This window comes from Triturus cristatus, chromosome 11, assembly GCF_964204655.1.
Source record: "Triturus cristatus chromosome 11, aTriCri1.1, whole genome shotgun sequence".
Taxonomy (NCBI): Eukaryota; Metazoa; Chordata; class Amphibia; order Caudata; family Salamandridae; genus Triturus; species Triturus cristatus.
This window is the reverse complement of record NC_140594.1, coordinates 1,102,013,480-1,102,039,689: the sequence shown is the minus strand read 5'-3', so window position 1 is coordinate 1,102,039,689 and position 26,210 is coordinate 1,102,013,480. Positions and strand designations below refer to the sequence as shown.

Below are 26,210 nucleotides of genomic sequence, written 5' to 3'. Positions count from 1 at the left end.
TTTCTTTTAATGCTAACTCCAAGCAGCCACTTAGAAGCAATATATAATAAAGTAAAATAATTCCAGAACAGAATCTTCATAATGTAGAATAGCCATGAGCCAAGAACAGTCTGCCTCTTTTAAATGCGGCACCAGGCAGATAAGTGTTATTTATATTACTCCTTGTCTCTAACGTTTTTTAACAAGAGCGACTGTTTAATATGTTTTTTTCCTATCACAACATACTTATGCTCTAACTTGCTACCTCTACAGCAACACATATCCAATCTCACCCGATCTCCGATTTACGGAGATCAATCTGCACCCAAATGCCCTCCCCCCTCCGTATCGACACTCTCAGCCCGATAATATTTCATAATCATACCTTTCAAAATTAGGGCAGTAAGCCCTTTTAACGTCCATTACTGTTCCCAGTGAGCGCACGCTCACAGAAGGCTCATCTCCTTCCTTGCCTACACGGTGACACGATACGTGGTTATCGAGGCGAGCGCATCATGTCCACCCTTCTCCTCTCCAGGGCCGTACCCATTTTTTAAGGAAAGAACCATGGACACGGTCTTGTCTACGCATGATGCAGACCCTTCTCAAAGAAATAATAAAGACTGCATTAAAACAAAAAAGGAAAGAGAGAAAATGGGCTAAATAAGAACTAAGTCCGCGTGAAACCTCTTCCTTTCTGAGGTTTTGTACGGCGACATAGGCAACAGCTGATCGCTTGAGCCTATGTTTCAACGTTTGTTGAATCGCCTCGATGATCAGCTGCTGCCTAACGACCGCAAGTACCTTTTCTACCACTAATCCAAGTCAAGCTTTCATGCCTGGAAGCACACAAACCTTTCTACCCCAAGATTTCTCAGCCATTCTGTGCCAATTTTACCCCAAAACTTGACTTTTGAGCCACTCCTGATTAATTGTAGCCGCCAACAAAAAAATGGGGGGTATACCTTATAACAGAGGTCTTCAAACCTTTTTAGGTTGAGCCCCCCCAGCTAACTTTTTTTAGATGTTGCCCCCCACCCCCGCACCACCTGATAGAAATGTTTGGAATCTGGTACACTACATATTCGACCACCATATTCAGGGGTAATTACAATTAAATAAAAGACATATCCATCCAAATGCCCTGCCCAAACACCTATGGATTGTTATTTAATGCACACCTCTAGGGGTATAATCTATGCTTTGGTAACATGCATCCATCACAAAGTAGATGAGAAAAAAAGTGAATTGAACATACTAAATGAAAATGAAATGAAAAAGGTGAAAAAAAAGAAGTGAAGAAAAAAAAATTAAGCGTACACAAACATCATTTCATGATGCACATAAACTAAAACCTTTGACCTCATCTTGATGCTACTCGACATGCTCGGTGTCAGTGAACCATCACCTGACATTAAAACCAAAAACGTGCTAATACATCTCTATGATCAACGGGAACAACATCATTACAACAACATGTTTCTCAATCGCAACTTAAATGTGCAATATACCTTGAACCGTATCCGTGCCCCATCTTGCCAAACACAGAAGTGCTAATGTACGATTAAATGACCATGAGCATCTCCAGAGTATTTGAATCATCCCACGTGACAAAAAAACCATGTAACTAAACAAAATATGATATCTCATTACGTGCCCCTGCTCCAACCCATAAAAAATAAAAACAGTGAAACATGCAAACATTTCTCCTCACCAAATGTTTAGTTTAAAAAACATAATCATTAACACAGAAACAAAATTGCTTTAAAATGCAAACTAATGATAAATGTGTCCATTTACAAAGTGCCTAAATGTTGCCAACTCAGTAAATGTCCACACTATCTTCATGAAATCATTGCATAATTGAAACTGTAGGCAAAGCCAGCTGATGTGCTCAATGCGTTAATTTCATCAGAGTAGTGAATCTCCAGTGTTGTATTTTCCTTTAACAGTTTCTTTCACAAATGTTCATTTTCATCACAATTTTAACATAAGGGTGCAAACTAACTGATTGGACAGAAAGAGGTACGTCAATTCTTCAGAAATTCGAAGGTGGCACGCGACAATTACAACGCATTTGAGCATCAAATAAGTTTATAACACAGGCAATTAAGTGTGCATTCTACAAATTCTAAATAATTGACATACCCATACTAATGTAATTTAAAGAAACTTTGCCTCCTTTTTGTGAAGAACTAACCGTTCCGGGACTGTTCAATCCGACAGCTGACATGCTTCCGCTGCAGTGGGAGGCAGGGAGTCTCCTTTACTGTGAAACCGAAAGCAAATCGCTTTCACTTTTTTTCAACAATCACAGAAGTATGGGCATGTTGTGCTCCATCCATTAGGAAAGTGGGAAACAATGAAATGCTAGAGTGGAGTGCGCGCCCCCCCTGAGATGGTGAGGCACCCCCCCAGGGGGGCACGCCCCACAGTTTGAAGAACTGTGCCTTATAATGTCTGACACTGACTCAGATGAAGCTGAGGCTTCATCCCCAGCACGAATAATGATGCCTTTAAAAGGATTATTAAAAGAGAGATGCGCTCCTGCATGCTTGAGGCCCTTAATCAAGTTAGGAGTCGATATTTCATGTTTGATATGTTTGGCATGGTAATTATATATCCTCTTTACTGGTAAAGCTGGATTTAACATTACTGTTTTAGAAATGTCACTTTTAGAAAGTGGACATTTCTCTGTACTTACTGCTCTTTATGCCTGGCATCCTGTCCGTCTGGGCTGGGTGACAGCTACACTTTGTGCATTCCCTCTAGACAGCCACAGACACAGGAAGGTGAGGCTCATCTGCATTCTGAGCACTCATTTGCAATCGCCTGCATTCTGACGGGTTTTCCTGGGTAGAGAGGAACGGGAGGGACTGACACTTACACTTCAATAGACAGTGCCCTGTCTACACACAAAGCACTGTTTGGAGAAGGCAATAGCACGCACGCGCGCTAGGCTGCTGAATTGCAATATACAGAGCTGCTTCTTTTTAAAATATCCCGTTTTTGCATTTTGTTTGTTTTAAATTGTGTTTGCCCTTGCTTTTAGTCCACCTTTGTGCGCCCACATACCTGCACCTTAAATTGGGCCCCTCACCGCGCTTTTTGCGGACCAGCTTCATCTTTCCTTGCTCCTTCGTGTTTGGCGCCGGTCGCCATCTTGGGGGTGGCGAGTAGCGAGTGTGCCACTTGTTTGAGCGCTCTAGCGCTCACTAGGACCACAGGTGAGCCCTATTTAAGGTGAGCTTGGTAGTAGCTCGTCCTTGGAGAAGGCAATAGCACGCACGCGCGCTAGGCTGCTGAATTGTAATATACAGAGCTGCTTCTTTTTAAAATATCCCGTTTTTGCATTTTGTTTGTTTTAAATTGTGTTTGCCCTTGCTTTTAGTCCACCTTTGTGCGCCCACATACCTGCACCTTAAATTGGGCCCCTCACCGCGCTTTTTGCGGACCAGCTTCATCTTTCCTTGCTCCTTCGTGTTTGGCGCCGGTCGCCATCTTGGGGGTGGCGAGTAGCGAGTGTGCCACTTGTTTGAGCGCTCTAGCGCTCACTAGGACCACAGGTGAGCCCTATTTAAGGTGAGCTTGTTAGTAGCTCGTCCTTGGAGAAGGCAATAGCACGCACGCGCGCTAGGCTGCTGAATTGTAATATACAGAGCTGCTTCTTTTTAAAATATCCCGTTTTTGCATTTTGTTTGTTTTAAATTGTGTTTGCCCTTGCTTTTAGTCCACCTTTGTGCGCCCACATACCTGCACCTTAAATTGGGCCCCTCACCGCGCTTTTTGCGGACCAGCTTCATCTTTCCTTGCTCCTTCGTGTTTGGCGCCGGTCGCCATCTTGGGGGTGGCGAGTAGCGAGTGTGCCACTTGTTTGAGCGCTCTAGCGCTCACTAGGACCACAGGTGAGCCCTATTTAAGGTGAGCTTCGTAGTAGCTCGTCCTTAGAGAAGGCAATAGCACGCACGCGCGCTAGGCTGCTGAATTGTAATATACAGAGCTGCTTCTTTTTAAAATATCCCGTTTTTGCATTTTGTTTGTTTTAAATTGTGTTTGCCCTTGCTTTGTGCGCCCACATACCTGCACCTTAAATTGGGCCCCTCACCGCGCTTTTTGCGGACCAGCTTCATCTTTCCTTGCTCCTTCGTGTTTGGCGCCGGTCGCCATCTTGGGGGTGGCGAGTAGCGAGTGTGCCACTTGTTTGAGCGCTCTAGCGCTCACTAGGACCACAGGTGAGCCCTACTTAATGCTCGCCTTCTGCGCGCAGCGGTGACGCGCAGCGGTAGCGCCGGACTCGCGCCGGAGTCAAGCCAGAGTCCTGCCCGTCTGCGCCCGTCAGCGTCCCGGAGGCGATCGGAGCGGCGGGTAGGATTCTATACACCAGGGATGTGTCCCCCTGCGACTCCAGTGCTGCATTATTCCCCTGGGGAACTGCGTTCCTTCGACACCCTGGTCACAGGTTGTCGCACTGTCTTTCCCGGACGCCATCGCGGGAAACTCGGCTGCCCTGGCTGTGGCTGGCGCCCTAACCGCGCTCAGTTATCACGCCCAAACAATAACATCCTCAATGTGGGTTATCGCTGCATGCTTTTAAACACCAGGTCGGCATGTAAACATGCGCAAGACATATTTGAGCTTCTAGATACGGTGAAGCCACTATGTCTTATGCTCACTGAGACGTGGTGGGGTGAATTTTCCAATCCAGATGTCGCCATGGCAATCCCGCCTGATTATAACATCTTCAGGAAGGATAGAGCCGAGGGGAGGGGCGGTGGAGTGGCATTGGTGGTCAAGAAAGGCACGCCCTGTGCGATTTTGCCAGGGAAGGACATCCGAGGCTCGGAGACTCTCGCTTTTTCTATCACTCTGTCTCCACATCAATCTGTTAAGGGTTTACTTGTGTATAGACCACCTGGTTCACCCGGTACGTTTTTTGAAGATCTGGACTCCGTGTTGTTGGGGCTGGCCCTGAAAGCGGAACACTGCATCGTGGCAGGGGATTTTAACTTTCGGTTGGATGATCCGTCTGACCCTGCTGCCATTAAACTTTCTGAGGCTATGGCCCCGCTGGGACTGATCCCTCATTTGCAGGAGCCTACGCACGAGAAGGGGCACACTCTTGACCAGGTGTTCTCGTCTTCCCCTCTTGAGATGATTGAGATTACACCAGTACTATGGTCTGACCACTCGCTTGCCAAATTTACGATCAAAGGCACAGTCAAATCGGTGGCTGCCTTGGCACTGCAACAGGGTCGTGTCCATAGGGCATATCATCGTGTGACCCCAGAGATGCTGGCCCAGGCTGCTGTGGATTGCCCATGTTCCCTCTCTGGAGATCTGGATAAGGACTTGGAGACCCTGCAAGCTTGGCTTCTAGACAGGCTGAATGACCTTGCCCCGGATCTGACACCCCGTCTGACACCGAAACGGGTCTCTGCGCCTTGGTTTACCGCTGCACTGTCGGCTACGCGGCAGCAGTGTAAGGTGGCCGAGAGAGCGTGGCGGGCTCATTATGATACTGCAGCCAAGCTGACCTATAAAACGGTGGTCAAGGCCTATCACCGGGACATCCGCCTGGAAAAAAAAGCATATCTAGCCAGGAGAATAGATGCGGCTCCTAACTCCTGCAAGGAGATTTTCTCCATTGTGAGAGAATTTATTTCCCCACGGTCTAACATCCTAGACGAAAAACCGTCTGGTACCTGGGCTTCGGACCTTGCTGACTTTTTTACGAGCAAGATCCAACGCATACAGGATTCTTTTCCATCGCCTGGGCTTTTGGCCCAGACTAATCCTGAGGCCACCTTATCCCCGCGGGCAGGGCCTGGTGTGACGCTGAGTGTGTTTCCTCCGCTCTCTGCCCCTGACTCTTTAGCGCTAATGGGCAATCTTAAATCGGGTTCGCCCCTCGACCCTTGCCCTGCTAAATTTTTAGCGAAAGTTGCGGAGGTGATTAATCCACTGGCAAATCCGCTGTTAAATCTTTCGCTGAGTCAGGGAGTGGTCCCGTACGCCTGGAAGCAGGCAATGGTGATTCCATTGCTCAAAAAGCCAGGCCTGGATCCGAAGGCCCCGGTCAATTATAGGCCTATCTCTTTGCTGCCGGCTCTCACGAAGATTTTGGAAAAGCACGTTCAGGTTGTGCTCTCCAATTTTCTTGAGACCAATGAGATTTTGCACGCCACCCAGTCAGGTTTTCGTTCCCATCTCAGTACAGAGACTGCGCTCCTTGAGGTCTCAGAAACCATTAAAGGGGTTCTGGACTCTGGGGGCAAAGCCATGCTGGTGTTGTTGGACCTGTCGGCGGCGTTTGACACCGTCCCCCATGATGGCCTTCTCGCAAGACTCTTTGAGATAGGTCTGCGGGGGACGGTGTTCGGCTGGTTTTCCTCCTTTCTAGCCGGACGCCGGCAAACGGTCTGGGCCTCGCCAGATTCCGCCGTGATGCCGCCTCTGGGAGTCGGGGTCCCACAGGGCTCTATTTTGAGCCCGACCCTATTTAACATCTTCATGACCCCGTTGGTGGAGTCGTATGGGGCCCGGATCGTATCCTATGCCGACGACACCCAGCTCCTCTTCTCATGTATGAGAGGTGGAGACTTTAATGGGGAGAGCATTCGGGATTGCCTTGGGGCTGTTTTTCAATGGTTCCAACGGAACAGCCTCAAGTGCAATTCCGATAAATCGGAGGTTCTCTTCTTTGGGTGCGACACAGAGCCAGACTGGCAGGCCTGGTGGCCGATTAATATGTTTCCCCCGTCTTGCTCCTCCCAAGTAGCCAAGAACTTGGGGGTCAAGATGGATAAGGGGTTAACATTGAAATCCCAGATCCTGGGGGTGTCGGGCATCTGCTTCGGCATCCTTAGGATGCTGCGGAGATTCCTTCCCCTGCTGTCGGAGGAGCATAGGAAGCTGACAGTGCAGGCTTTGATCGGGTCCAGGTTGGATTATTCGAACATTCTTTACCTGGGGCTGCCGGAGTATTTGCTGCAGCGGCTCCAAGTGGTGCAGAACGCTGCTGCGAGAGCTATCTTCGGATTAAATAGACGGGCCAGTGTATCGGGCCTGTTGAAAATTTTGCATTGGCCCCCGATCCGGAAACGGATTGTTTTTAAGGCTTTGACTCTGGCCTATAAAGCCCTCCACGCGGTGGGAGCAAAGTACCTTCAAAAGAGACTGGTCTTCTATCATCCGACCCGGTCTTTGAGGTCGGAATCCCTGTTTTTGGCGGTTGTTCCGCGTGTGAAGAGAGCTCGTCTGGGTGGCCGCTCTTTTGGACTACTGGCGCCACAGTTGTGGAACTCTCTGCCACTCACTCTGCGGGGAGCTACCAGCCTACTAGCGTTTAGGAAAGGCCTTAAAACCTGGCTGTTCACCCAGTAGCCTGTTTTTTTCTTGCATGTATTTGTCTGGCATTCGGTCTTTTTTTCTTCTTCTAACGTTGTTATGTTATTATGTTGCAGCACTCCTTCTCCTAAAGCGCCGGGACACTCTTTTTGAGTAGCCGTGCGCTATACAGAAGAATAAATAACATAACATAACATAACTGTTTGATTGTTCCTTTGAAGTCAAGCCCTTCATCGAAGGCACTTTTTAGACACTTCTGGGACCTGACCTGAACCTCTGTCAGAAAGACTGCTGTGTTGCTTAAAGGACGCAACTGGAGTGCTTTTCTGGAAGAACTGCTTTTCTGCTAGTTGCCCTGCTACCTGTTGCTCCCTGACTTTGCTGGCAGGACTCTGCCTCCCCTCCAAGTGATCTCCAAGGGCTTGCAGGCTTGCCTCCTGTTTTCTAAATTCTCAGTGACAGAAAAGACGTCCTACAATTCTGCTGGTGCTGCTGGACTTTGCCTTCTGTGAGTCCTACCCTTGCCTTAGGTGCCCCCTCTAAACTCTGTGCCTCACTAGTGGGTTCTGCAGCTGTTTTCATCAAAAACCGATGCATTGCATCGACTGCATGAGAAATTCCGCTGCATCGCCCTTCAACGCAAAGGCTACATAACAACAGTGGTTGCACAGCCTGCGTGGTTAGACAACGATGCTCTGTGTGGCTCGACGACGTCGCATTGCCTTCAGTTCAGGAAAGCTCGACGACGATGCAGCGACCCGACTGCGTAGAAAATATCGACGCATTGAGCCCTCAGCGATGATACTTTGCTCCAGCCAAGGTACTTTCTCAGCAGGCCCATCATGGGTCTTGTAGCCGGCCTGCCCTCCATCGCGGTCAGCCTGAACTTTGGATTTGCACCCATCCCCCGCAACCTCAAGTAACCTTTTGACCGCTAGTAACTTCTAAGCACTATTTTTGCATTTAATCTTCAAAAATTCATACCTCGACTTCTACTGATTGAATTTTGTTGTTTTGGTCTTATTTTGCTCAGATAAATATTCTCTATTGTGGTGCTGTGTGTGTGTGTATAGCACAAATACTTTACACATTTCTTTTGTAGATAAGCCTGGCTGTTCAGTGCCAAGCTACCAGAGGGTGAGCACAGGCTATTTTATTGTGTATCTAGTTTACCCTGACTAGAGTGGTGGTTCCTGCCTTTCCTGGGGACATAACTCAGCCAACCAGGAATCCCATTTCTAACATTGCCTATAAGTTAAACCTGACTGCTTTTGTGGCAAGCCACAAAAGGGTTACGGAGAGGTTAATGTAGTGTCTGTTTTTGGTTCCCCCTAACAAGTATTGCATTTATCATTTAAGTGGGGCTTCCAAGATATGCGAGTTTAATATAAATAATGAAAACAAATGAAAATCAGATTAAATTAGTTCTGCTGTCTCCCTTACACGCAACACGGCTCAGCAACTTCACTTGCTGCTATGCATCAAATAGTTGTAAATCTGGCACCGGGGGGCATATGTATAAGAAGGTGGCAGAGCACGGGTAAGCTCCAAAATTGCTAACGCCACGCTCCGTCACTTAAACACAGATATGTGCCGTATTTACAATATTAAGCGCACCCCCGAGTTTCTCTCTGCACTGACGCTAAATTCACCTGCCTAGCTCCAACGCAGGTACCCTTGCACCACAGTGAGATGGTACCTGCATTGTGGGGAATGATTGTTTATGTGCAGGAAGGTAAACCCTTCCTGCACATAAACAATCCAGAATGGTGATTTGTAGCATCTATGTGTACTGGGAAACAACCTTTACAATGCAGTCATTACATCGCACTACCTTTACATAGCAGTCATTACATCGCAAGATCCTTTACATCGCATGCCATTACAACGTAGCCATTACATCGCATGTTATTACAACGTATGTCATTAAATTACATGTCACTACCACACAGGCATTACATTGCAAGTAATTACAGCACATAGTACCCTTACACTATCCAACACTTTCCCTACTGTTACACTCACTGGAATTAGAATAGTAATTTTTACCCCTACACTATCCAACACTTACCCTACTGTTGCACTCACTGGAGTTAGAATAGTAATTATTACCCCTATACTATCCAACACTTACCTTAAATGCGATGTAATGGTATGCATTGTAATGGTATGCGTTGTAAAGGTATAATGCGATGTAATGGAATGCGTTATAAAGGTAGTTTCTGAAAATGCGATGTAATGGCATGCGATGTAAAAGAATGCGTTGCAAAGGATGTTGCGATATAAAACCGAGTTGTAAAGGCATGCATTGTAAATGTATGCGTTGTAACATCATACATTCATGTGCACTGCATTGGCCAGCACACATAGAAGTTGCAAATCGTCAATATTTAAATGATTGGTTACGTGCAGGAAGGGACACCTTCTAGCACATAAACAATCATTCGTGGCAATCTGCTGTTTCTATGTGTGCTGCATGCAGCAGACATAGAAAGATCATTGTGAGTCGATAGACCTTTCTCTTGTGATTTATAGTCTTTGCCTTGCCTGGCGCTATGTGGTATCACTTTGGGTTTGGGTGCAAGCTGATGAAACAATTAAGGTATAAGAAATGCACTTTACCTGCTGAATCCAAAGATTGACTTCAAATATCCAGTTAAGGCTTCTTCGTGCCAATTCTTTTCATGAAAAGACAGAAAATATTTTTAGAAATGAATGCGGTCCCAAAAGGTGGATGCATATCCCCATCATCCATAACAGAACTGTCTTCCATCTGTTTATCATCTGCCACTAAATAATTTGCTAACCCCTGGCTCAATAAACAAATAATCCATTTATTAAACTAATCCATAACTACAAGTTCAAACATTTATCTGCCCAGGCCAATTAGAGATTGTGGATTCGGACTTTGAAGACATTCCTTTATTCACTAGGATTGGACATCCACTCAGCGCATGCACACCATTCACTCACATCATAAACTGCCCTCATGCATTCAATGCACTACATTTAATAATAATAATAATAATACCAGCATTTGTAAAGCATGCAGCTACATCAGGCTGGGGTGCGTCGGGAAGATTAAGCGAGCTATTGCCCAGAGTCACAAGGTGCTGGGCTAACCTGCCGCCGGCGCCGGGGATCGAATCATGAGCCCCCGTATACTTATATATATATGCATATATACAACTTTATATGGTCACATAGTGCGCTGTACAGAATTAGCCATCTCTTGGACACTAGTAATCCACAGTCTTTGCATTCAGAATAGACAAGACCCCTATAGCAGAAGACCTTCAGTGCTTTTCAGAACTACATTCACTTGAGATCTTGGCAACCAGACCCTGGGCCTGATTTAAAATTTGGCACATGGCACATGGCCTCTCATCCACCAGTGTGACAGAGTAAATTACTCCATCTCCGTGACAGAGGTGCCACCCACCAAATGTTGTAATGCCCACTCTCCCAGTGTATATTTCAAGCATTGACAGGAACTGTCATGGCGGCAGTTCTTGCCAAAGCTTTGTAAGTGTGACAGACGGCTCCATCAACAAGATCAAGCCGTACGTCAAACATAGTTTTTTTCAATTTTCACAAAGAAAATCCTAAAACAGGATTGTCTTTTTGAAAATAAAAAACGCAATGGCCCCTCACTATGGGAATTTCCTCCCATTGTGAGGGGGGCATTGAGAACTTTTCATTGCCCCTTACTGACAGGTTGTTCATTGAAAAAAGGCTGTATGTCTGCCCATCTGAATAAGGTGGTCAGACATTCAGCCAAACCTCTGATGGCCCTTATTCCATAGTCTCAGTTGGCTATGGTCTGCCCGAATTTAATACGGGCGGGCAGACCATTATGTTGGTGAGGAGGGAACTCTGTCACCCTTGCATTGGAGTTCCCTCCACGCCAACATATAAATCAGCTCTATAGCCAAGCCAAGTCTGACATCCAAGGCCATTTAAAAATTGTGTAAAAATTGTGATTTTGTAGCACGGCAACTAGTAAGCAATGAGGGAACAAACATGATCTGCCTATGTCAGCCCAGCAACACTAATCCAATGTTGTTTTTATCCGTTGTTGGCTGCCGGGGGCAAACTTAGACCCAGTGGTCCTTACTGGTGCACCGCCATGTTCCCTGGGAATCGGACTCCCTCATGCCATACCCGTTCGACCAAGACGTGTCGGGGCAGTCCATGCTCCTGGACATTGAGGCTGGACTGGGGGCAGTTCGAGGATTCCTTGAGGGAGTTCCTGTCCCCACTGACATGGTCTCGTCTCGACTCCAAGGTATGAACCTCTTAGAGCTCACACATGACATCAATGGTTTGTTGTCTGTTTGTTGTTTGGATGACAGTGGCATCCCTGATGGTTTGATGGTTGGGTGACTAGGGCCTTACTAGGATTTCCACAGAATAGAGATTCTGGCCCTTCAGAGCTCACATAGATGCTCCTGCTCCTTTGCCCATCATGCTCGACAGTAAATAGTTTATAGCGTTTAGCTTTCAGGCAAGTAAATAGCAGAGAAAATTCACTATTTGCCCAGCAGCTGGGTAAATGGCTGCTAGCACATATAAAAACCTGCCAATATTTTTTCCTTCTCTATTTAGGCATCAATATTGTAGTAGAATGGCATTTAACACTCTATATTTCCGGCCTACACCTAATGTGGTTATACCGGCATCCATGAACCCCTACATTACTCTGCCACCCTCTCTTGCTCTCTTTGCTCCCGGCGCCTCTCCCTACATTACACTCAGTCACAGTTACACTTTCAGTGTAAAATCTTACCTCTGGTAAGTCACTCTCTTTCTGCACCGTGGGCTTCAGCATCGCTGTGGCATCCTCTAGCCCCTAGACACAATTCAGTACATTTTATTTATTGTTCAAAAACTTTTAGCACAATATTAACAAAATATGACTGCTCAAACTTTAAGAGATTTGTCCTTTCTCTGTCACTAACTAGCTATGAATGAGCCACTATTAGACCAGGAATCTCAGCTCAACAACGCTCAGTCAAAGATATCAGTCTGTCTGCCTCATTCCAGACCAGATTCAACACAGATCTGCGACTAGGGGTGAGTGTCTGAAACGTTCAGCGCTCCATCCATCACAGTGCTTAATTTGTAAAATATTAAGTGCCAGGGCTCTGACCGGGAGGCCACTGCAGCGTGCACCACCCATCGTTCTTGTCATCACGGCACAAACAAGATACTAATCATCTCTCATGCATGAAATTATGACAGTTCAGATTATTCCAGGTCCCCAAAGCTAAAGAAATGGCTGGGGAGGCAGGTATTTGCAATTTTAATGTATATTGTATTCCTAAACAACCGTTGTTCTGCTCATCTCTAAATTAGATGAGCAGCGCCATCATGTGGTAGACTGTTCTAGGTATGGTGTTGACAATTAGGTACAGGTGCTGAGCACCGGAAACCAATTAAGTGCCGGTGCTTAGCACCGGAAAGCCCCGGCTCAAATTAAGCACTGATCCATCATCTCCTTGTGTTTGCTTCATCCCAGATCTCAGTTTGCAAGCCTTTCTCCCTTCTCTTTCATTTCGTCATAGACTTACCCTGGCACTGAATGCAGTTCTGATAAGGCCTGGTGCCAGGGCGTTCACTCGAATATTCATAGGGTCCAATGCTGGGGCCAGCACCTTGATCAAGCCATTTACAGCTGTCTTACTGACACTGTATGGACCAACATTCTGTGGAAGAGCCGGAAAAGAAAGTGTTACATAAGGAATGTTCACACGTGACATCATTCACTTACCACTAGACATGCAATGCACACCGTGCTCCATGAATGCTGTACATGACAAATTAACAAAGCATGATTGAGAAGCACTGAATCTTTCAGCATAGCAGTACCACCAGTCACTGAATGAATGGGTTAGTAACTCTGTTGTTTTGTTACTGTTCTACATGGTCTGATTACGCCATGTTCTGCAAACCAGATATTGCAGCATCAGACAACATCATCTCACAAGAGGGCAAAATAAGACACTCCAACTGCGGCTGTAAGCATGATCAGATACAAGGGTGCTTAATTTGTTAAACAATAAGTGCCAGGGCTCTCGTCAGGAGGCCACTGCAGCTTGCACCACATGTTGCCCTTGCCATGCTGCCAATGATATGAACACCAGAACTTCTAACCACCACATCCCTACAAGTGTGACAATTTGGACTATTTCAGGCCCCCAAAGCTACAAGAATGGCTTGGGTGGCAGGTAATAGCCATTTTTGTTGTATATTAAATTAATTATTAACTGTTGTTGCGGTCATCTCTAAATTAGCCAGACAGTGCCACCTTGTGGCAGACTGTCTCAAACGCAGGTGTTGACAATTAAGTGCCAGTGCCGAGCATCGGAAACCACCGGCTCAAATTAAGCACTGGCGCAGCTATGAATAGTGTAGCAGGTGCAATGGACCCATGGCCCAAGGATCTTAGGCCCCACTGACCCCGACTCATAGCTGTTTTTTTACTACCAAACTAAATGAAATAGGTCCAAATGCCTACGTGTTGTGATGTCATTGGCACGTGGCTGACTTTGGCTCGTGCCTGTCACATAGAGAATGTCATTGCGTGTTCAGAATGTTATGAGGTCAGATGAGGACAGTGAAGAGCGGAGGACTCGGAGGTTGCGAGAGAGCCACTCTGACTCCGCATGCTGTGCCAGGATTCTTCCACTAAACCTTAACTGCATGGAAAACGACCACTGGTCTTGACACTACGCTTGCATTAAGGTCAGGGCCGGCTTTAGCACTGGTGGCGCCCGGTGCAAAAATCATTTTTGGCGCCCCCACACCCCATGACCACATCCTCGGATTCTCTCACTACCACCGGGCAAAAGTGCCCCTCATCTCCCCAGTTATAAGTTATTGCTAAAGACAGCACCACCACCGGAGGTCAGCGCCCCCTCTACAGGTCAGCGCCCAGTGCGGCCGCACCTGTCGCACTGCCCTAAAGCTGGCCCTGATTAAGGTGTGTGGAACCTTGACACTGCTGGGCTGGCACTGATTAGCCTCATGTACCACTAAAGCATTGTGCTGGAGAGACTGGGCCTCCTGGCTCATAGGACACGAGTGCAGATGAGTTTTAATATGCTAGTATTTAATGATTCATTCAGAGTTGTTTCAGTTAGCGTATCTAGGCCACATTACGCCACATTGACAATCATTCATGAAATGCTACAGAAACATCAATGGTGTACAACAGTTCCATGTGCATGTGTCTGTCTCTGTTACAGAAAATCAATGAAAATACAGCTGCAGTCATGGTCTGTCCTAGTACAACTGTATAATATTTATTCCCACCAGAGGGAAGGATGTTCTTACTGTTACAAGTTTCAAGGCTGCTTACTGATCTGCACTGCAGTATTTAACAATCTATTGTATTTGTGTGTTTAATAATGGTTATATGATGGGAGAATGAACGCCTTTTCCCCAACTGCTTATGGAACAAATGTTTTAGAGTGACGCTGGCATTAGCACGCCAGTTTTTTGTATAACATGCTTTATCACGCCGTTATTTGCATACAGATTGTAAACACCTTTATAACGAACGCCTTGCTAACGAGTCCATTTATGCCAATTACCATTACAACGACAAATGGTTATCAGCTGCAGAAATTGATGGAAATCAACGTGCTGCTTTAAAAATATACTTTACATACCGTTCCCCATGATAGAAGACTACCAAACAGGTAAAGGACGTGCCGCTTTGGGGAAATGATTAAATTTGATTAAGTTTGATAAACAGCACCATTCCAAGGTTCATGCAAAATGTGTGTAGTATTGCGGTTCTGAGCCTAGTGAGGAGGACACAGAGAGGTGTACAACATGCTTTGGGTAGTGGCCAGTAACTCACTTAACCACGCCCAGGAAGTCTTGGCTATTTATTGGCACTCACACGTGCTGGCCGAGCATACGCCGGGCCAGCCCATTATATTACTTAGCAGGGTCTAACTAGGGAAATACCCCTTACTCAATGGGCAACGTGGAGCGGCCCTATGGGACAACATTACATTCCTCCTTTACCCGAAGAACAAAACAATTACAAAATAGTGAGAACAGCCAACACTTATAAACATCAGTCCATGATAATCTGGATATTTATGGAACATTCCTACTTGGTCTGCAGGTACCACCGTATCTTCTGCCTGGAGGAGGTCGACAGCAGGCTACAAAGTCCTGATACTTCTGGGACGGCTTGGGGTAGGGCCACAGGCAGTATCGAGCCTGGCTGTTTCTGGCAGGGGAGGTCGGCGAAGGCTCTGCAGGGCTGTCATTGTCTCGTGTTGGCTGATCACCTCTGAGTTCCTGGTCATGGGCCCTCTCTGGAGCTGGAGTGCTTTGGTCAACTTCCGTGTCGTCTGCTGGGACTTTCTTGAAGAAGGATACCTTGCGGGTTAAACTTTCGTGTCCCCGTGATGCCGTTACGATCACTGTCCATGGATCTAGTTCAAATGGCAGCCTGAACTTTCCTCCGGGATGGCGGTCCCGCACAAGCACTCGTTCGCCGATGGTGATTGGGCGCTCCGTCGCATGCCTCCTCTGGGACGCCTCATGGTTGGTCTTCGTCCGTCTTGCCAATGAATGGTTCGGAGGGTTCGGGGACTCTGCCCACAATGGATGGTGTGGGATGGTGTCTGTCACCGCTCGACCGAAACACAGGCGGCTCGGGGAGATGCCGGTAGTGCAGTGGGGGGTGAGGCGGTATTCTCGGAGAAACTGGTATAGCGCTTGTTCCAGGATGTGGCCATCGGCTAGGGCTATTTGAATTGTCTTGTTCAAAGTCCGCATCAGACGTTGTACTTCCCCATTTGCTTGGGGCCACCTTGGGGTTATCCGGCGGTGCTTGATCCGGTGGGAGGTCAGGTACTCGAGTAGCTCAGCACTTGTGAACGGCGGACCGTTGTCCATCCGGAGTTCTCCAATCAGGCCATGGGTGGCCATAATCTTCTCTAGCTTGGGAATGACTTCTCCTGCTGACGTAGAGGAGACGATTTCGATTTCCGGGTATCGAGAGAAGTCATCCACGACTACCAGCATGTACTTCCCTCCAGGTAGGCTGCCGAAATCTGCGCTGTCTCTCTCCCATGGGGCATTGGGGCCTGTTTCAGTGATTACATTTACATAAATAACAATTGGTTCTGTCGGGTATAAGTTATCTCTTAAACCATTAAACCAGTCATTGGTGTATTCACAGGAAAGACAATTTGTCATAAGTAACACACATAGAGACCATAAAGGGTATTCAAAAGTTTTATAAATTACGTCATTTATAAATACCCACAATAATTTGCATGGCTGTCAAAACATAGAGGTGAATTGTAATTTGTGACAAGGTGACATGTGGTGCTCAGTGCTGTAGTGAGGGTGCGTAATATATACAAGGTGACTTTTGGCAGTATTCTCGTTTTCAAAAGGCCAGAAAAAACACAGATATTTGAATCGGTCTGCACACTGAATAAGTAGGTCTTCGTGCAGAGTCTTTCAACTGGTCCAGGGGATATATGTCGACGTTTCAACCCAGGGGGGCATTACTGTCTTAGTCAATGCGGGTCTTCATCAGGACAGGGGCAAAGGGGACAGCCTAAAAGAGCCCAGTGTGGCTCAAAGGACGTATAAAGTCTCTTCGTTTGGTGTAGTAAATACTCGAACAGGAGCAAAGGTCTCCTGTGCAGCGTTAAGTCTTCCCCTCCGGGGGTTCCAAGTAATGGGAACCGAATCCCCTCTTCCAATAATTCTTGAGATTCTCAGTATAAATGGGGTGGGGGTGGAGCGCATGCGATTGTACTGTCTCCTCTGATCGTGAGGTTCTTAGAATTAGACCCAGAAAAACAAATTATTCCAAGCAGGAGGGCGCAGGCATACGTCCTGTCTCATCCGTTTCTATCAGTGATTACAGGCACGGGTCTGCTGGGCAGACCAGTGTTTGGGGATGTAATTTACCTATTTTAACTCAGTAGGGGGCATTCCATAGGGCAGGAGCTGGACAGTGACTGCAGGAAGAAATTACTATTCTAATTCCACCAGGGGGATTCCACAGGGCCGGTGCTGGACAGTGACCAGGGTTCAAATTACTATTCTAACTATACAGGGGACATGACCCAGGGTAGATGCTGAACAGTGACCAGGGGCCTGAATTACTATTTTAACTCCACAGGGGGCATAACTCAGGGCAGGTGCAGGACAGTGACCAGGGGCATGAATTTCAGTTCTAACTCTGCAGGGTGCATACCTCTGGGAAGGTGCTGGACAGCGACCATGGGCATATATTACTATTTCAACTCCGCAGGTGGCATAACTCTGGGCAGGTGGTGGACAGTGACAGGGGGCATACATTTCTGTTCTAACTCTGTAGGGGGCATAACTCTGGGCAGGTGTTGGACAGCGACCAGGGGCATAAATTACTATCCTAACTTTGCAGGTGGCATAACTCAGGGCAGGTGCTGGACAGTGACTGGCGGCATGAATTACTATTCTAACTCTGCAGGTGGCATAACTCAGGGCAGGTGCTGGACAGTGACTGGGGACATACATTTCTGTTCTAACTCTGTAGGGGGCATAACTCTGGGCAGGTGTTGGACAGCGACCAGGGGCATTACTATTCTGACTCTGCAGGTGTCAGAACTCAGGGCAGGTGCTGAACAGCAACCGGGGGCATGAATTACTATTCCAACTCGTAGGGGGCATAACACAGGGAAGGTGCTGGACAGCAACAGGGCAATAAATTACTATTCTAACTCTACCAGGGGAATTCCACAGGGCCAGTGCTGGACAGTGACTGGGGCGATAATTACTGTTCTAACTCCATAGGGGGCAAAATAAAAAGTAGGTGCTGGACAGTGACTAGGGACAGGAATCACTATCTTAACTCTGCAGTGGGTATAACTCAGTGCAGGTGCTGCACAGTGACCGGAGGCCTGAATTACTATTTTAACTCCACAGGGGGAATAACTCAGGGCCGGTGCTGATCAGTGACCAGGGACTTGAATTTCTGTTCTCTCTCTGCAGGGGACATAACTCAGGGCAGGTGGCGGACTGTGACTGGGAGCATTAATTACTGTTCTAACTGAGGGCAGGTGCTGGAGAGAGAGAGGTGGCATGGATTACAATTCTAACTCCGCAGGGGGCTTATATCAGGTCATTTGCTGGACAGTGACCGGGAGCATGAGTTACTAGTCTAACTCCCCAGGAAGCATAACTCCGGACAGGTGCTGGACAGCAAACGGGAGCATGAATCATTGTTCTCACTTCGCAGGGAGCATAACTCGAGGCAGGTGCCAGTAAGTGACCTTGAGCATGAATTAGTGTCCTAAATTCATAGGAGGCATAACTCAGAGCAGGTGCTGGACAGCGATCGGGAGCATTAACTACTATACAAAAATCCGCAGGGGGTATAACTCAGGGCAGGCGCTGGACAATGACATGGGGAATGAATTACTATTTTAACTCCACAGGGGGCAGAACTAAGAGCAGGTGCCAGACAGCGACCGGGCATGAATTACTACTCTAACTCTGCAGGAGGCATAGCTCAGGGCAGGTGCTGGACAGCGACCGGGGGCATGAATTACTATTCTAACTCAATCAGAGGGATTCCACAGGGCCGATGCTGGACAGTGAGCGGAGTTTTGAAATACTAGTCTGACTCCACAGGGAGCATAATTCCGGGTGGATGCTAGACAGTTACCAGGGGCATAAATTACTATTAGAACTACGCAGTGGGCATAAGTCAGGGCAGATGCTAGACAGTAACAGGGGGGCACGTATTAGTATTCTAACTCCGCAGGGGGCATAACTCAGAGCAACTGGAGTACTGTGACCGGGGGCATGAATTACTATTCTAATACTGCAGGGGACATAAATCAGGGCATGTGCTGGACTGCGACTGGTGGCATGAATTACTATTCTAACTCGAAGGGGGCATAACACATGGCAGGTGCTGGACAGCGACTGGGGACATAAATCACTATTCTAACATCACAGGGGGCATAACTCAGGGCAGGTGCTGGACAGTAAATAGTATGATAATTACTATTCTAACTCTGGAGAGGGCAGAATTTGGAGCAGGTGCTGGACAGTGACTGAAGGCATGAATAACTATTCCAACTCCACAGGGGGAATAACTCTGGGCAGGTGCTGGGCAGTGACTGGGGGCATGAATTTCTGTTCTATCTCTGCAGGGGGCGTAACTCTGGGCAGTTGCCGCACTGTGACCAGGGGCATAAATAACTAGTTTAACTCTGCAGGAGGCATAACACAAGGAAGGTTCCGGACAGTGACTGGGTGCGTAAATTACTCTTCCAACTCTGCAGGAGGCATTTCTCAGTGCAGGTGCTGCACAGTGGCGGGGGGATTACTATTTAATCTCCGCAGGCGGCATAAATCGGGGAAGGTTTGGGGCAGCGACTGGTGGCATTAACTACTAGTCTAACTCAGCATGGGGGCATAAATCAGGACAGGTGCTGGACAATGACCAGGAGCATGGATTACTATTCTAAATCTGCAGGGGGATAACTTAGGGTAGGTGCTGGACAGCGACAGGGGGCATGAATTACTATTCTAACTCTGCAGGGGGCATAACTCAGCGCAGATACTGGACAGCAACCAGGGGCATAAATTACTATTCTAAGTCACAGGGGGCTGGTGTTGGACAGTGACCGCAGGCAGGAATTCCTATTTTAACTTCGCAGGGGGCATAACTCAGGGCAAGTACTGGAAAGTAACCGGGGGCATAAATTACTATTCTAACTTCACATGGGGCATAAACTCAGGGCAGGTGCTGAACAGTTACCGGGGCAATAATTACTGTTCTAACTCTGCAGGAGGCATAATTGAGAGCAGGTGCTAGACAGTGACTTGGGGAATGAATAACTATTCCAAATCTGAAGTGGGCATAACTCAGGGCAGGTGCTGGACAGGGACAGGGGGCATGAACTACTATTCTAACACAGCAGGGACATAACTCAGGGTATGTGCAGGACAGCAACTTGGGGCATAAATTACTAATATAACTCCACAAGGGGCATAAGTCAGTACAGGTGCAGGACAGTGACAGGGGGGCAAGAATTAGTATTCTAACTCCTCACTGGGCATAACTCAGGGCAAGTGGTGGATAGTGACCTGGAGCATTAATCACTATTCTAACTCCGGAGGTGGCATAACTCAGAGCAGGTGATGGAAAGCGAACGGGGGTATAAATTACTATTCTAACTCAGCAAGGAACATAACTCAGGGCAGGTGATGGATGGAAACTGGAGCATGAATTACTATTCTAACTACGCAGGGGGAATAACTCAAAGCAGGTGCCGGATAGTGACCGGGGACATGAATTAGTATTCTAACTCCGCAGAGGGCATAACTCAGGGCAGGTGCTGGACAGCGACCACAGGCATAGCATCAGTGGCGACTGGTGACATTTGAAAGTGGTAGGGCGTAAATGTTTAGGATGAGTCCCCTGTGGCGTGCGAGTGTAACAAATGTGCCTGATTGTCATAAGGGGGAGTTGCCCCCACCCCGGGAGTTATATTTTTTAAAGAGTGGGCAATGGTGCATTTTCAAGCAAGTTTGATAAAGCAAGAAAGTTAATAAAGTAATTATAGTTAGGCTATCATTAGGACACAAGAGAATTTAAGCCTGTAACGCGTGACACAGGCTGATACTACTTTGCATATTATGGCGCTTCTGGTAGTTGTTTAATAAAAACGCCTCTAAATTCTGAGAACGTCCACGGTCATATCATAAGGTAGAATACAAAAAACATTTAACTATAAGTATTACAGAAACATACTATGAAACAGCTATGACTTTATGACTGTTAAAATGCTGTTCCTGATGTCCAACCATCAGCTCACTGAGCGATCATTTCAGTGACAGTCACCCACGTAGGTAGCTTACGATTCGAAATATTCAAAGACTCTTCGGAGTTAAGACTGAAGTAACTTGCCTGCAAGGTTTGACATTTATGAACCAAAGGAAGAAATCTCATACGTTCACCATGCCTGGCCTCATAAACGTTCTAAGTGACAGCGTGCACTTGTAACGGATTATGGCCACTAATTACAAGGAGCTGAGGAGAAATGGACTTGTTTCATTCTTTAATCTGGAACGCGCGGTCGGGCTCTGAATAATTGCCGGAATCACTGTTGTTACTGCTGGCTGCAGTTTAAGCATTGCGGCAGAAGGTGACTCTATAATTATATCGTACTGAGTAAACTGTGCATTGTTCAACTGAAAGGCAATCAAACTAAGGCACTTACGATAAACAGGCTAGTAAAACAAGCAATGTGCAAGTCTACGGCCTATAAGAAAATACTTTCCTTTCCCCAGCATGCAAGGAGGGCCAAACTGAGGCTGGAGTTGGGTTTGGCAAGTGCAGACTTCGACTGTCTAGGTGACTTAGTGAAACGATACATCCGCATCCTGCGTGCTCCTGCTCAATCTTTGAAAGCATAAATACAATCTATGTTACCTATTGGTACACTAAAGATGGTAACTACAAACCTGTCTAATCCAGACATTCCCTTGCCAATGTGGAACAGAACAATAAAAAACAAATTGTTCAAGGTTCATACGAGAGAGCAAAAGCCCCTCTTTCCAGCCCTGGACGCCTCCTACATTAAGGGGAAAGACCAACCATACTTCAAATTTCAAAGACATGTGCTTCACCAAGAACACTGCTAAAACCCTAGGGAGGGTTGGGAAATTCACTAACAACATTTTAACTGTCCTGGACACAGCTCAGCTCCATGACCTCTGCTGAAGGTTACATGAGGGATATTCGAGGACAATCTAAGCATTCCCAACACGCACGGATTTTACCAAATTGAAAACGTACACAACCTTTGTAATTGCAGTGTCGCAGGAACAGCAGCAGCCTGGAGCAGCACCCGGGACAGTAGCTGAGACGCATTAAAAGGTCATGCAGGTTTGGAAAAGGTTATTAGCACCTCAGCACTTTAAAACGTTGCCTTTTATAACTACAGGCGCGGCCGGCATGAGAGGAGGGGGGGGGGTGGGGGTATGGGGGGGGAGGAGGGGGGTACGCGCGGGGGGAGGGGGGGTACGCGCAGGGAGGGGGGGGGTTAATTTAATGAATTAAAGAACTTACCAGGCATCTCCTCCGCTCCGGTCCCGAGTCGCATCACGTCTCTGCAACGTGGTGGAAGAAACTTCTCCCCGCTCTTTTCATTTGCCAATCAGGAGACTGGGGGGCCGGGCGGCTGAACCTTCTTTACTTTCCTGGTATTTAATTGGGCACGGGGCGACTTTGCGTAAAACGCATCACCGCCCGAGCAGGAGCCTATCTACAAACTCCTGCTCTACACAGGGCATGCGCAGCAAACCTAATGGTTTGTGAATGTGAGCGAGGGGCTTTGCTCCTCGCTCACATGCGCAGACCATCTTTTTAACTCCTGCTCATCTCTGCCTGCGTGCGCTGTGCGTGACATGCGCACAGCGCACTTTCACCGGCATTGAAGCGCACAGGCGGCCCGAAAATGTAAACAGACGAATTGTAAGCTGTCAATTCGTCTGTTTACATTCCATCCTGTTCACTGGCCGATTCATTTGTGGGGCGCTGCCCCAACGCCCCTAATGGACCAGCCGCCACTGCATAGCATACTATTCTAAGTTCACAGGGGGCATAACTAAGGGTAGGTCCATGACAACAACGGGGGATTAACCCCTTCAGCGCTGCGCGGATTCCCGCGCGGTGCTGAAGGTTCTGAGCGCGGGCGGGGCCATGACGGAACGGTTCCGTCATAAGCACAGCCCAACCGACGTGCATGACGGAACCGTTCCGTCACAAGCGTCGAAGGGGTTAATTACTATTTTAACTCCGCAGGCGACATAAATCACGGCAGGTGCTGGACAGGGACCGGGGGCATGAACTGCTATTCTAACACAGCAGGGGGCATAAACTCAGGGCAGATGCTGGGCAGCAATCAGAGGCATTATTTACTATTCTAACTCCAAAGGGTCATAACTCAGGGCAAGTGCTGAACTGCAGCCGGAGGCATGAATTACCATTTGTACTCCGCAGGGGGCATAACGTGAGGCAGGTGCCGGACGGCGACAGGGGGCATGAATTACTATTCAAACTCCGCAGGTGTCATAACTCAGAGCAGGTGCTGCACAGTGACATGGGGCATGAATTACTTTTAATAACTCTGCAGGGAACATATATCGGGGCAGGTGCCGGACCGGGACCTGGGGCAAGAATTGCTGTTCTAACTCTTCAGGAGGCATAACTCTGGGCAGCTGCTGAACAGTGAACAGGAGCATTAATTACTATTCTAACTCTTCCGGTGGCATAACTCAGGGCAAGTGCTGAACAGTGACGGGTCATAAATTACTTTTCTAACTCTGCAAGGGGCATAACTCAGGGCAGGTGCTAGACAGCGAACGGGGGCATGAATTACTATCTAACTGTGCAGGGAGCATATAACTCAGGGCAGGTACAGGATAGCGACCGGGGGCATGAATTACTATTCTAACTCCGCAGGTTGCATAGCTCAGGGCATGTGCTCGACAGCGACAGGGGGCATGAATTACTATTCTGCATCCGCACTGGGCATAACTCAGGGCAGGTGCCGGAATGCACCTTGAGGCATAAATGACTCTGAAATTGGCATAACTCTGGACAGGTGCTAACCAGTAACTGGGGGCCTGAATTTCTATTCTAACTCAGCAGGGGGCATAATTGAGGGCCGGTGCTACACAGCGACCGGGGGCAATAACAACTATTCTAACTCTGCAGGGGGCATAATTCAGGGCAGGTACTGGGCAGCAACCGGGGGCATGAACTCGTATTCTAACTCCGCAGGGGGGATAACTCAGGGCAGGTACTGGACAGCGACTGGGGGCATGAATTACTATATGACTGTGCAGGGTGCAAAACTCAGGGCAGGTATAGGACAGCGACTGAGGACATGAATTACTATTCTAATTCTCCAGGTTGCATATCTTGAGGCAGGTGCCGGACAGCGAAGGGAGACATGAATTACTATTCTAACTCCACAGGGGGCATATCTCGAGGCAGGTGCTGGACAGCGACGGGGGCATGAATTACTATTCTAACACCATAAGGGGCATAACTCGAGGCAGGTGCTGTACAGCGATGGGGGCATGAATTACTATTCTAACTCTGCAGGTGGCATAACTCAGGGCAGGGGCAGGATGGCGACAGGGGGCATGAATTACAATTCTGCATCCGCACTGGGCATAACTCAGGGCAGGTACCAGACTGCACCTAGAGGCATAAATTACTATTCTAATTCCGCAGGTGGCAGAACTCAGGACAGGTGCTAAACCGCGAATGGGGGCATGAATTACTATTCTAACTCTGCGGGAGGCATAACTGAGGGCAGGTGCTGAGCAGCGACCGGGGGTATTAATTACTATTGTAACTGTGCAGGAGGCATAACTCATGGAAGGTACTGGACAGCAACCAGGGAAATGAGTTACTATTCTAATTCCGCAGGGGGCATAAACTCAGGGCAGGTGCTGGACAGCGACCTGGGGCATGAAATACTATTCTAACTCTACAGGGGGCATAACTCAGGGCAGGTGCAGCAACCGGGGGCATGAATTAGTATTCTGCCTCCACAGTGGACATAACTCAGGGCAGATGCAGACTTCTCCCAGAGGCATGAATTACTATTCAAACTCCGAAGGGGGCATAACTCAGGGCAGGTACTGGAGAGCGACTGGGGGCATGAAGTACTATTCTAACTCCACAGGGGGCATAACTCAGGGTAGGTGCCAGCCAGTGAATGGGAGCATGAATTACTATTAATAACTCTGCAGGGAACATAAATCTGGGCAGGTGCAGGACAGGGACCTGGAGCATGAAATGCTGTTCTAACTCTTCAGGGGGCATAACTCAGGGAAGCTGCTGGACAGTGACAGGGGGCATGAACTAGTATTCTAACTCCGCAGGGGGCATAACTCAGAGCAGGTGCTGAACAGTGAGCATGAGCATGAATTAGTATCTAACTGTGCAGGGGGCATAATTCAGGGCAGGTACTGGACAGAGACTGGGGACATGAATTACTATTCTAACTCGCAGGGGGCATAACTAAGGGCAGGTGCTGGACAGCGACTGGGGGCATGAATTACTATCTAACTGTGCAGGGTTCAAAACTCAGGGCAGGCACAGGACAGCGACTGGGGACATGAATTCCTATTCTAATTCTGAATGGTACATATCTTGAGGCAGGTGCCGGACAGGGAAGGGGAACATGAATTACTACTCTAAGTCCACAGGTGGCATAACTCAGGGCAGGTACTGGACAGTGACAAGGGGCATGAATTACTATTCTAACTCCGCAGGAGGCATAACTCAGTGCAGGTGCCGGCAAACAAACAGTGGCATCAATTACTATTAATTACTCCACAAGGAACATAAATCTGGGCAGGTGCCGGACAGGGACCTGGGGCATGAATTGCTGTTCAAACTCTTCAGGGGGCTTTTCTCAGGGCAGCTGCTGGACAGTGACAGTGGGGCATGAACTAGTAATCTAACTCCGCAGGGGGGCATAAACTCAGGACAGGTGCTGGACAGTGCACAGGGGCATGAATTACTATTTTAACTCTGCAGGGGGCATAACTCAGGGCAGGTGCTGGACAGTGAACGGGGGCATGAATGATTATTCTGCGACGGCAGGGGGCATAACTGAGGGCAGGTGCTGGATAGCGACCAAGGGCATAAATTACTATTCTCCCTCCGCAGGGGGCATAACACGAGACAGGTGCCAGACAGCGACAAGGGGCATGAATTACTATTCTAACTCCGCAGTGGACATAATTCAGGGCAGGTGCCAGACAGCGACAGGGGGCATAAATTACTATTCTATCTCTGCAGGAGGCATGAC

General features: G+C 47.7%; 1 protein-coding gene across 1 annotated transcript in view; it reads right to left on the bottom strand.

The window, feature by feature from the left end:
- The window catches only part of LOC146786073 (dehydrogenase/reductase SDR family member 4-like), a 94,317-nt gene that overhangs the window by 9,796 nt on the left and 58,311 nt on the right, over positions 1-26,210 (bottom strand). The window contains exons 7-9 of the mRNA XM_085635504.1: positions 12,900-13,034; positions 12,116-12,178; positions 9,949-10,004 (exon numbers count right to left, since the gene is read on the bottom strand). Of these exons, the coding sequence (XP_085491630.1) occupies positions 9,949-10,004; positions 12,116-12,178; positions 12,900-13,034 (254 nt within the window). The remainder of the gene's footprint in view (positions 1-9,948; positions 10,005-12,115; positions 12,179-12,899; positions 13,035-26,210) is intronic.